This window comes from Dermacentor albipictus, chromosome 8 (assembly GCF_038994185.2).
Source record: "Dermacentor albipictus isolate Rhodes 1998 colony chromosome 8, USDA_Dalb.pri_finalv2, whole genome shotgun sequence".
Classification (NCBI taxonomy): domain Eukaryota; kingdom Metazoa; phylum Arthropoda; class Arachnida; order Ixodida; family Ixodidae; genus Dermacentor; species Dermacentor albipictus.
In genome coordinates this window covers 98606624-98619540 of record NC_091828.1, presented here as the reverse complement: position 1 = coordinate 98619540, position 12917 = coordinate 98606624, and the positions used below count along the sequence as shown (strand labels likewise).

Here is a 12917-nt window from a genome sequence, read left to right as displayed (position 1 = left end):
GAAATGGTTACGTCAATATGTCGTCACAAATTTAAAGGTGATTTCTATCGTTTGGGCCGTTTTGGCGCCAGAAACGTTCTCGAAATTAGCTAAGTTCAATGCTTGGTTCTTTTAAAGTGCAACTTAAGCGCTCTGCAGCGATAAGCAATTTGGCCATAGCCCTGTTGACGACGCCAAAATACGTGACGTCACAGCAGGCTTGCGCGGGGACATCTTGGAGACCGTGGTCACCCGTCATTTGGTTCTGAATCGTTTTTAGTCTGTCCATACTTTCCCTCACGGTGACAATGACCGCTTTGCTGCGTCAGAAGTTGCAACTTGAACTATAAGGCAGCTTAACAGAATATATCCCATGGTGGTATTTGGCCATTTCTGGTACTTGCGCTACTAAACACCATATATCATCGCCATCAACATTATGTTGATCCTTAGTGTCACTTTAATACGGCACACTTCCTGTTAAACATTTGACCAAATTTAGAGCTCATCATTTGATACCATACAGACCGCCTTTTCCAGCTCGCGACTAAGCAATGCGATGACGTTAGGGGACGGCATATGCTACATTTAGGCTGTCAAAATGAAAGCGTTACTATTAGAGACCGTTAATGGAAAGTCTGACTGGAAGTGCTTATTCCTCAACGCATTACCTCTGTCTCTACATATATATATATATATAGTTTCTGTGCAATGACTGCCCTAAATAATACAAATAAAGGCTGAGAGACATTGCATTGACTGTCAAAGTTCAATCAATCGGCCTCACTTATCTAATCACGGCTCAAAAGGCAAGCTAATTCAGATCGGAATTAAAAAGAAAAGCGTTGATAAGAATAATATTGCCTCTCGTTGTCTGGAAGTACATACAGGGTACTCCAGCTTACTTAAGCCACTGTTTAAAGATGTTGAGGTGCGTTATACGAGGGCACAGCTAAAAGCATGACATCGACCACTCTACGTAGGAGATCACAAAGTATTTTACCATTTTGTTTACTTGCACAGTTACACCGGTTCTTTTAATTTCGCAGGCTTTTAATGTTTATTCTTATCACCCACACCTAACGCTGCCTGATCCCCCTTAGCCTATTAGAGTGTAGCGACCGTCCGTCACCTCGCTGTCCCCGTGCCTCGCCATGGGGGTCATCGCCCCTTGCTCCGGAAATCCAGTTGACCTCGCCGTGCCTCGCCGTTGGGGTCATTGCCCCCCGCTCTCTCTTGGAACTTAGGAGGCTGGCCGACTGGGGCGCCACCCAAGTCACTCGGCAAACCTGCTTTTACTTTTGAATAAAGCCAGTCGACTCTCCGTTCTCAAGTTGTCAAAACGTGTATCCCCTGCCTCCGCTAAACTTAGCACCCAAGAAAAAGAGCACGTCAGACCTTACGAAGTCACAGAACTGTAAGCTTCGTGTTAAATGATCAAAATATCGTCAAATTTGGAAGACCCGCTGACACAATTGAGAACTTCAGCTGTAAATGTCTTCGTTAATCACATTTTCTAATAGTGTTCCTCTTTCGTGTTTTCTTTTAGTGCAACGAAATTAACAACAATGGATGCGACGCGGTTCAACCGGTCGCATTGATATTTCGATCCCTATCAGTTTGCGTAGCCTATTTGGAGACAAGGTAGAAAGTACGACGTCTTGAAAATATACGCTTTGACGTCACACTTAGCGCAAGCAAAGAAATAAATATTTCGGCAGTCCCTATTGGCGTCAATTTTACCTGAAGGTGGATACGATTACAATACACGTTCGTATTGTTGTCGAAATTTGCTTGTTAAGGGCTGTTATTCAAAGCGACGAAAAACGAAGACGAACAGAAGTTTCGTCTGCTCACCGCTTCGAACAGACGAACAGAAAAACGTAAAAATAAGGGAAAACAATTGACGATGCTTCTGCTCTTTTATCGCTATAGCAATTGTATGGACACTGCAAGCGAATGTTTGCCTTCACCGTCGGCGTTGCCGTAAGGCTCCATATATATATATATATATATATATATATATATATATATATATATATATATATATATATATACATGCTGCATGCCTATCCATGCTGGATATGTGAGTTATATATTGCTGCACTATTCTATCTCTGAAGTTGCTCAAACACGGTCTCACGTTCTCGACTAAATCATTCCATAGAACGTTGACAATGGCATGCAGCCCGCAAACAAGTGTAACGAAACAGAACGTACAGCGCGTGCTCCTTATCTTAAATATTCTCGGACGATTAAACATTAAATGTGCAAAACAACACCAGTTCTCTAACATGAAAGTGATGCGGTTTTACTGGCGCAGCTCTTTGCAAGCAGCGTATAGCGGCGTCCATGAGATGTCATTCCCTGTACACGCGGCGTGGTAAAGTTTTTAACGTCTGCCAGAAATTTTGTCGCACGCGCGTACATGTCGCCTCCGGGTTAGTGAGATTCGCGCATAGTTACTACACCGTCTGAGAAGATGTGACGCTAAGCCTTGCTGTCACAGACAATGAAGCTTCGCCCTTTAGGAGACACTGCCAAATTTTCTTGTTTTTTTTTTTGCCAGCACTACCGCAAGCTGCAAGCTGCACAGTTCAGGCTAAAGGAGCAGACGACACTACTCTTTCCGTGCGTCGTTCAACGTTTCGATCGACAATTGTTTGCCGATCAGGCAACAGTAGGAAAACTTCGCCGCTGTCTGTTTATCTTGCCTTCCGAGAGAAAAAAAATCCCGCAGAAACTCCTCTGGGAGTTGTCCAAGTATGCGTGAGCATTGTGCCACTTGCTCAGCTCCACGCATCCCGGTGTCATTATCGATGTTGCGAAACTTGATCCGACCGGAGTGCAGACGACAGCGCTGCGGCAACGCGAACCGCTGCAGACGGCGGTGCAAAGTGAATTGATGGCGCGAGCAAACTACCGCAGGTGGCGGCGCCAGGTGCACTGACGACGTTCCCATCATTACAAGATATTAACGCTCTTTAGCGCCTTATCCATCCGCATCGAACGATTATCAACCGTGATCGACCATACTCTGGCGGCGGCTGCTTATATGGCGCGGCCGCGCGGGCCCTATGTTGAAAGCGATCTGCGATGGGGTGCGCCGAGGACTGATAGCTTCGTGTGCGCTGTGTTCTCGCCGCTTCGCGTTGAAGCGAGAGACAGCGCGAAGGTGAATTCGTTTGCTGCTGCGCGCACGCTATACCTTGAATGCCATACGCGGCGGACGGACGGATGGACGAACGGGTTTAGTCGTTGGGTAGGCATAGAAATGCTTACGCATTTAAACACATTGACGGCACGGGATAGTCATTTGTTACATTTTGTTCTTGCCTTCACTGCATGCGACGACAGTGTGCCCGGATCTAAGTGACGTCGCACTCCTGCGCTAGACCGTGACGTCTACACTAGATGACCTTTTGCAAGCCACGACTGCGACGTCGAAGTGTAAGCGAGTTCGCTATGGTGTAGAAGCGTGAACCGTTTAGCTAAGTTGGTGCGTCAATTGAAGGCACAAGAGCGCTGAATTGACGTTGAAAACAACACAGATACAGACAGGTTCGCTATGTACTGTCAAGAACAACAATTTTTTTTACCTCTTTTCGTGGCACGTGAATGACGGCGACCGCGACGACTACTTCGCTTTTCAGATTCCAACCGGGCCTCGCGCATACGACAACGCGGCTTCTTCCTTTTTTCCTTTAATCTTTTTTTTCCTGCGACTCATCAAAGTAACAAAATACCGACTCGTATAAGCCAGCTTCACATTTTAATAATCGCTCCTTTGTTTGTTTTTTCTTTCTGCTGACACCGACCGATCAACGAAGCCCCGGCTGCTACCATATCTGAAAACAAGCCAGCGAAAAAGAAATTCGCCTTACTCGGCATCGTGAGAACGAAATTCGGTTAGCTGTGTTACTCTAACAAGGCAAAGTTAAAATCTACCGACCATAAAGATATTTTGACGTTTGACCAATTTCCTAGACTGTGTAAGAGTCAAGTTAACAAGTGGGTAGCGGCGCGACATGCGCGCTGAAGTAATTTTGAACTGTCGAGTATTAAAAGTTTAACTAAATTATCGGGTTTTACGTGCCAAAACCACTTTCGGATTACGAGGCACGCCGCAATGCTGGACTCCGGAAATTTCGACCACCTGCATGGGGTTCTTTAACGTGCACCTAAATCTAAGTACACTGGTGCTTTCGCATTTCGCCCCCATCGAAATGCGGCCGCCGTGGCCGGGATTCGATCCCGCGACCTCGTGCGACGGTACCACGCAAGCGTTGATGCAACTGAAGTGTCGGCACGCGAGGAGTCAGCAAAAAAAAAAAGAGAGAAAAGTTGAGAGTCATTCTCAACGACAGAAAGTTGTGCTTAGCATACGCTAATAAGGATGAGGGCGAAAGCCTGCGCTATCACGAGACATTCGTTAAAATGCTTGACATTCTCAATCGAATGCGTTGTTGCTTCCTACTGTTTTCTCCCGTCAAAGGTCGAGGACGCGAGTGCCTTAACTCTATCTTAATTAAATGTGTGTTTATTAACTTCGCCCACATACTTAACGCCTAAGGTCGTGGCTTCGACCCCCAATTGTCGTGCCAGTGAATTTGCGGGAATATCGGTGCGAGTTCACATAGGAACATCCGCGAAGTCGTACTGCGAACGCATTCGCTGTCGATCGTCTGTCGAACAGACTGCGTGAGGCCGCTATATAATCTGGGAGGAAGTCGCGAAGTGTTTTCGATAGCGCGTATTCGTTTAAAAAAAGAAAATCGACTCGCCATCCCGGCCCTGCGAAAGTGGAGGTCCAGCGAAGCTGTTGAAAACCGCCACTACAACTGCTGAGCGCGGTGTACGCAATGCTTTGTTGCTTTAGAGTAATGGTATGGTAATCGTAATTTAGAGTAACGGTAGTAATGGTAATTTTGACAGCACGCCACCGCTGGTATAGTACTGCCGTTTCTTTTTTCCTTTGCCGTTCCTCATATTCACGGTGCTCGCCGGGAGTCGAACCGGGAATCGGTTCGACTCCCGGTTCCCGGGAATCGGGAGTCGAGCCGGGAATCGAACTCACGACCTTGTGCTTAGCAGCTCGAAGCCGTAGCCACTGAGATATCGGTAGCGGGGCCCGTGTCAAAAGCGTTTGTCCAGACACGGCCACATTGACCGAGACCGTTGCCCACGTATTAAGGACGCCTATCCAGCAGGTGCAAGCGCCTGCGCCACATCTCTGGCTCGCTGCCATGGCTCGGGCATCCCGCGAGCACATTTGACCCACACGCATCCGGGGTTGTTACAGTGTGTTGATATCTATATGTTCAATCTTTGTGATACGATATGATATGATATGATATGAATCTATGTGTCGATAGCGAGGCGTGTATAGACCACCTCCAGGCTTCGGCCGATGTGCGAACGTATCAATATGGCTGACGCATCACATCTGTGATGCGTCAGCCATATTGATACGTTCGACCCACACGTTCGACCCGCAAGTTCGATTTGACCCACACGCATCCGGGGTTGTTACAGTGTGTTGATATCTCTATGTTGAATCTGTATGATATGATATGATATGATATCATATGATATGATATGAACCTATATGTCGATAGCGAGGCGCGTATAGACCACCTCCAGGCTTCGGCCGATGTGCGAACGTATCAAAATGGCTGACGATCAATGCGTTGGCGTAAGTCCTGCAGTGAAGCGCGAAGAACGACATCAGTCACGAACAGGAGAGCGGACTTTCTCCGGTCGTCAAACCGTTTGGTTTGACGGCCTAAGTGCGTCACAGCTGCGCACTACTACTGGAAAGTCCATGTACTGCAAGGCATGAAGATGACAAACCTGACACGCGAGAATATCGCCTCTATACGTGCATGCGAAAATGTCGCAATGTTTGCGAAAGTTTTGCAAAGGTCTTAACTCGCAGACAAGTGTCATATCTTTCAGAAGGGTGTGCAAATGTTTTTTTTTCGTTCGAGATGTTTCAGTAAGTGCAGTTTACAGAATTGCGATACAGTTTCTTTATTGTTATTGCTGAATTACGGAGCTCTTAAGCTGTTTTCCCTAGCTTATAAGCTATGCGATTTTCAACAATTTCTAGAAATTATTGATAACCAAAATCGAAAAATCTGCTTCTTCTAGTAGGTAGATATTAGCTTCTCTTCTTCTTCTTCTTTCTTTCTTTTTTTGGTGCAACTGACTTCTTTAACTTCGGTACAGTGAGCGCCGAGAAAAACGCCATTTTTTTCCAATTCAGCGTATTTGGATAGGAGTTCCTTTGGTAAAGGTGAATTGAACTGCTAATGCCTCGACCAAGTGACAAGGCTGAATGAACGAATGTGCCTCGCCATATCTACTAATAATAAAGCACGCCGATCAACCGTTGCACACACACGCACACACGCAGCTTATTTATGGAGGCAACATGCTTGAGAAATGAGCAAATAGGTCCAGTTGCCTTCAGGCGTCGTGAGTACACCTGTGGTTCCTTGGTTATTCATCTACGAATCCATATGTGCATTCAGAGGGACGTGACAGGCGTGACAGGGCAAGTTTCTTCATGCCGCAGATTACGGTACTTGTGGTTTCTTGGTGCTGTTTATTCAACAGTCATAGACATGCAGCGTACAGGCACATACGGGGGGGGGGGGGGGGAGGAGAGAAAGAAACAACAGTTGAACTTGATTTTAGCGAGCGGGTTTATGCTCTAAAACTATTCACTAAGTCACTCAGAGTGGCGACTCCATATGAGTGAAAAACGTTTATAAGGAGAGAGTTTATAGTTCGGCTAGTGATTCCGACTGTCCTATTTCACTCGTAAGATTTGCTCGGCCCTAGGCAATCAAAAACAGCGCAGCCAAAAGTATTGAATGCACTCGGACATTTCTCCGAAGACAATGTTGCACAAGGTGTTCTTTGTTTTTTAGCTGGACCAATTTTTTTTTAATTGTCTGTGGCAGATGGCACAATTATCACCCTTGAGCTAAATTACTTGATGAGGTGGCCGTCATTTCTACGAGAAATCAAAATGCCTAATTGAAGAATTAGCATAATTGCAGTAGCCATACACCTTCTAACATAACTGAATTCTGGGATTTGACGAGCCAGAACCACGATATGATTATTACGCATGCCGTTTGAGTTTGAGTTTATTGAACGCCACATGGGGGGGGGGGGGGGTTACATAAGGAGAAAGGTATATAGAAAGAGGCCCCTTAGTGTGAACACTGCAATGGGACCTCTCCAATGGGACCTAGTTGGGGACTACGGATTAATTTTAGCCGCCTCGGGTTCTTTAAATGCACCTCAGTGCACGCTTCACGGGCGTTTTCTGCATTTTGCCCCCGTCGCCGCGGCCGGGATTCGATCCCGCGCCCTCGGCCTTAGCAGCGCAGCGCAGCAAAGCCACTACGCCACCACAGCGGGTCCTGATTACCTTTACATAAATTATTCCACGGCACGCAATTGAATTTATCACCACTTCGATGGGGGCGAAATGCGAAAACACCCGTGGTACTTAGATTTAGGTGACCATTCAAGAACCCCAGGCGGTCAAAATTTCCGAAGTCCCCCACCACGGCGTGCCTCATAATCAGAAAGTGGTTTGGGCACGTAAAACCCCATATATTATTATTATTATTATTATTATTATTATTATTATTATTATTATTATTATTATTATTATTATTATTATTATTATTATTATTAATTTATGACGTTAACCGGCATTGGCGGAACCATCGCAAGGCTTGCGCTGTCGAAACGTCGTGTCTTCTTTTCCGCGTGAACGCCGCGCGCCGTGCTTCTACAAGCAGCGCCGATCTTCTTCATTATGCAAGTTAATCAGTGTAGTTATGCAAGCTATTCAATTAAGCGTGTCGATTTCCCGTAGAAAAAGAATGGCCCCATCATCAAGGGTTAGAACGGTGCTATCCTCCGCGGGTAAGATTTTAAAACTTGGTACACTTAAAAAGATAAAAAGACACAAACACACACACACGTACACCCTATATACACAAAACATGTCTTAGGTGTTGAAGGAGGTAGACGCATGTAAACCGCGGACTGACTTCCACCATTTGTGTTTGTGTGCGCTTGCTGCCTAAAATGCGTGTCCGGCACGTCTTTAGGTGGCGTGTCTTGTGTCGACGAAACCTGCTTCTTACTGTCGTGTCTATGTCCACGCGAGTATTTATTTATTTATTTATTTATTTATTTATTTATTTATTTATTTAAGCACCCTAAGGGCCCGTTAGGGCATTATAGGAGAGGGTGATGAAAAAGTTCAAGCGTAAGTGGAATGCGTACAATGCAAATGTATGAAGGCATTAGGAACCATAAAAAGATGATCTAAACGTCTGTGACGTCACACAGATGACGGATGAAGAATACACGGATGACGTCATTGTGACGTCATCTGTGTATTTTCCTCAATCGTGTGCCTGTCCATCTCGAGCCTCGCTCCTGGCCTCGTGTGCGTGTTCGTGTAGCAGTATTGTACGCGTGTTATATGAACAGGTATTACATAGTGCGAAGCGCCAGCCTGTCCTCGCTCTTTATCCCTGTAAGTTCAAGCGTGTCCAGGACTGTATGCGGATTTTTCAATTGAATTTATTTAGCTTACCTCGCTCTACAGTATCCAAGCCAGTGACATTTCTGCATATCTTATACAGCACTTTCCCTATCGTTATTACTATTGTGCGAAAAGGAATCGCCGTCGCCATTATCCGGGTGACCAAAATCTTTCTTTTTATTACCTCAATAAAAAGAATTACGACGACTCAATCCGGGCCAGATGTCGTGACCCTTCTGGTATTCCTTAGTGTCATTCATCTATCCGTCCAAGTAAAGTGCAAGCTTTAGAGGTGCGTGATAGGGTGACTCGGCTTGTGTGACACGTTGTGGTACCTGTTGCTTCTTGGCGATTATTGCGCTCGTCCGGGCATGTATTTTACAGACATACATATACGCTGGAGAGATGCACGACGTCACACAGACTAGTAACTTCAGGCTCTACTTGTGGTTTCTCTGCAATGTCTCAAATGGAAAAGCACGCCACGTGCTGCTCTTGAGGCAATTCTCACTCAAGTGCTTGAAACTTTTGATCTGAAATTCAACGCAGATGTCGCGCCATGTCGCCGTCGTCCACGAACAGTGAATAGCTTTTTTGGGGCAGCTGTGTATGATTGATCGAAACCCTCAAGACGTCGCTAAAGCTGCCATATGTCCTGAGCCTTTTCGTTGAAAAATTATTCGTGTGGGTAAAAGAAACAGCGCTAAGGGGGCTGTCACTTCCTGAAAGTCGTCTCACGCGTGACAGGTGGCAGGCTACAGCGCGACCTTTGCAGTTCGATGCGTAAAACGCGTGTCTCCGAATGTCAGAAGTCTCTCTAGCATAGTGCAAGGCAATTGTTTTCAGGAGCCGGCATCAACGGAAGCCATGAAAATGAGCTGTACCGCAGGTCGGCACTTTGCTGCGGCAAGAGTCACTTCAGCGAGAAGGCGCTCAAGAAGAGGGCTCTTAGGAACGATCAAAGGTAACGAGCTTACACAATTAGCGTAAGTTATGTTAACACTTATTCACATACATACATACATACATACATACATACATACATACATACATACATACATACATACATACATACATACATACATACATACATACATACATACATACATACATACATACATACATACATACATACATACATACATACATACATACATACATACATACATACATACATACATACATACATACATACATACATACATACATACATACGTACATACATACATACATACATACATACATACATACATACGTACGTACGTACGTACGTACGTACAGACGACCCGCCGTGGTTGCTCAGTGGCTATGGTGTTGGGCTGCTGAGCACGAGGTCGCGGGATCGAATCCCGGCCACGGCGGCCGCATTTCGATGGGGGCGAAATGCGAAAACACCCGTGTGCTTAGATTTAGGTGCACGTTAAAGAACCCCAGGTGGTCAAAATTTCCGGAGTCCTCCACTACGGCGTGCCTCATAATCAGAAAGTGGTTTTGGCACGTAAAACCCCAAATATTATTATTATTACGTGCAGACGGACGGACGGACGGACGGAAAAGGATATATATTAGATTTCGGCCCCCTGTCAGAGCCTACTGGGTGTTGAGGGGCTAGCTCGCCGTGGGTCGATAAAATGTCAACAACTTACAGACATCTGTGCAGGTGGGCATTTATGTTTCTTTCTAATCAGTTCTGATCAAAATGGCTGACGGTGCCGCGTGCAGAAATCCTCATATTTGGGTAAGTATGCAGAGGGTCTGTGGAGGTAGTCAAGTTCGTGAACGTACAGATTGTCTGCACGGCGATAGACTTGGAATCGAAGTGCGTGAACTCTGGAAATTGGAGCCAGGTACTGGACAGGCAGTTGCACCCGCCTAAAGGAGTATCGAGCGCTCCCTTTCGATGTCCACAGTTGTAGAGACTGAGCACCTCCACTCCGATTGGGGAGTGCAAGGGGAGTGACCGTACTCCATCTATGAATACGAGAGCTTTGGGAAATGGAGTCAAGTACGGGTCAGACAGTTCCACAGTTTCCAGCCCTCTGCTTCCTTCGTACAGTGTTGTCAGGTTGCCATCCTCATCAATGCACTCTTCTCTCCGTTTCTCTTTGTTGCAGACTCTTGTCTGACGAACTTCACGTCGACCGCCAAGCGATGGGTGCCGATCTTGGGCCTCGGCGTGGTCGTCTACGTCGCCTTCTGGACCATGGGTTACAACCCCGTCGGTACGCCTTCACTACCGTACACGACGCGAGGCGGCGCAACCGTCGCAGTCGCGGAGAGCTCCTACGCCAACGAGCGGCACAGTCGAGCTTCGCAACACAGTTGGGGCCTTTGGTCGAATCGTTCAAAGACGGGCGGTTCTGCCGAACAAGCTGAAACAACGTCCAAACAGGGACGGTGGTCCGAGACAAAACGAGCACCACTAGACGCGACGAAAGCTCTGGGCACGACGTCGTCATCGGAACCGTTGAGACCGATGACAGCAGTGGCAGTGACGTCACCAAGACCGGCGGCAACGAGAGCAGCGGGGACAACAGCAGCGATTCACGACGTCGGGCATGCGTGGACCCCGTCCGATGAATTGCTTCGAGGCTACGACAAGGTACCTTTCCCGCTGGAGAACGTCACTAGCTTACCCAACGCCTTTAAGGTCGCGTCAGACTGTCGGCGGGACCTCGACTACCTCTTCTTCGTCCACACGGCGGCGACTCACTCGGAACACCGGCGGATCCTGCGGCAGGTCGTGGGCAACTCGACGTACGGCGCCCAGCACAACTGGACGGCCGTGTTCTTCGTCGGCATGTCGCCCGTCGACAAGGTCGCCCGGAGTGTGGCCTCCGAGGCCGAAGCCAACGGCGACGTCGCCGTGCTGCCCTACCTGGACACGTACCGCAACCTGACGTACAAGTACGTGTACGGCATCAAGTGGACCCTGGAGTACTGTCCGCGGGCGCGCTACGTCCTCAAGCTCGACGACGACATCGTCGTGCACCTTCCGTCGCTGATGAAGAAGCTCGCCGGCGGCAGACCCCCGGGCTCGCCGCCGCCGTCGCCCGCGAGTGCTCCCCCCAAGTTGTACTGCTGCGTCTGGGACGGCATGCCGGTCCTCAGGCAGACGGCGCTGCCGTGGTACCTGTCCGAGGAGACGTACCCGAAGAAGGTGTTCCCCAGGTACTGCTCGGGGAGCGCGGTGTTCATGGACTCGGCCGCGCTCCGGCCCCTGTACAACGCCACTTTCGCCGTGCCGTACTTACCCATCGACGACGCCTACGTCACGGGAGAGCTGGCGGCCGTGGCGGGCGTGAAGCACGAGTCGCTCAACCGTTTCTACTCGTTCGCCTCCGCCAAGTGGCCGTCGGTGGTCAACGGTTCCCTAATGGTCGTGCAGGTGTCCAACGCCGAGCAGCGCACGCACGCTTGGCAGTCCGTGGCAGCCGCGCTCGACAAACAACGGACAGCTGCCGTGACGTCATCGCCGACGTCATCGCCTACGGTTACGCGAGGTACAGGTGCATCTGGGACGGTCCCTTCGGGGGCCACCGCAAAAAGTTCGCCGAATGTAGTGAACGTACCTTCTAGGACTCCTTGACGAGGCGTGCCGATAGCGCTATATAATCATCGCGGATCTCCGACTAGCGAGTTTGGGGGAAAAGAAAAAAGAAACGTGTGGAAGGACAGAGCGAACTTGTCGGGATAGCGAAGTGCATAACTTATTCACTTTTAAGGCGCAAGTCTTGTATGCCCCATGAAGCGAGAAAATCGAGCGTCCGTCCGGCGTTAACTGCCCAAACCCACGTGACCGAGTGATGACGTCACGCGCCCGGTGCTGGATCTGCGGCGGCTCGCACTGCGAAATCCCGAGGCGAAAGTGAATGAAGGTGAATTAAGGTGGATAGAAGTGGATTAAGGTGGATAAAAGTGGATTAAGGTGGATTAAGGTAGAGCTTTAATTTGAGGTGCTAACTTGGAGAGGCCAATGTGCCTTCGCATTGAAATGACGTAAGGATACTTAAGTGCCTGTCAACTTCTTGTCATTTTTTTTTACTGCGCTCTTTGCTATAGTGAAATACGCGGACTCTGTCACTTCTGTATAGATGCACCAGAGCCGATGGTTACTTGGTCCTTATCTTCGCAACGGTATATGCTTTAAAATGGGCGACCTTGTGGTTCTAGACTTATGTTAACAAAGAAGTTTCTACTTTAGAAAGTGTCATAAGAGTGGCCATCGGCTCATCACGCTAGCTGACGTATAGAAAGGGAAACACATGCGTGGTATGACACTGTCCCATCCACGTATATGAAGTGCATTGCAGAAGGGTTGAAATCCGGGCCAGTTGGTTCATACTTGAAGGAA

The 12917-nt window shown here is 48.0% G+C and overlaps 1 protein-coding gene across 2 annotated transcripts in view; it reads left to right on the top strand.

Annotated features, from left to right (window-relative positions):
• The window catches only part of LOC139048885 (N-acetyllactosaminide beta-1,3-N-acetylglucosaminyltransferase 4-like), a 50959-nt gene extending 38042 nt beyond the window's left edge, over positions 1–12917 (top strand). The window contains exons 1-2 of one of the 2 annotated variants that reach the window (XM_070523797.1): positions 9395–9527; positions 10678–12917. In XM_070523797.1, coding sequence (XP_070379898.1) covers positions 9431–9527; positions 10678–12152 — 1572 coding nt within the window. In that variant the 5' untranslated portion in view covers positions 9395–9430 and the 3' untranslated portion in view covers positions 12153–12917. Of the gene's footprint in view, positions 1–9394; positions 9528–10677 lie in introns of those variants that run through there. The other variant, XM_070523798.1, reaches the window with a different exon arrangement.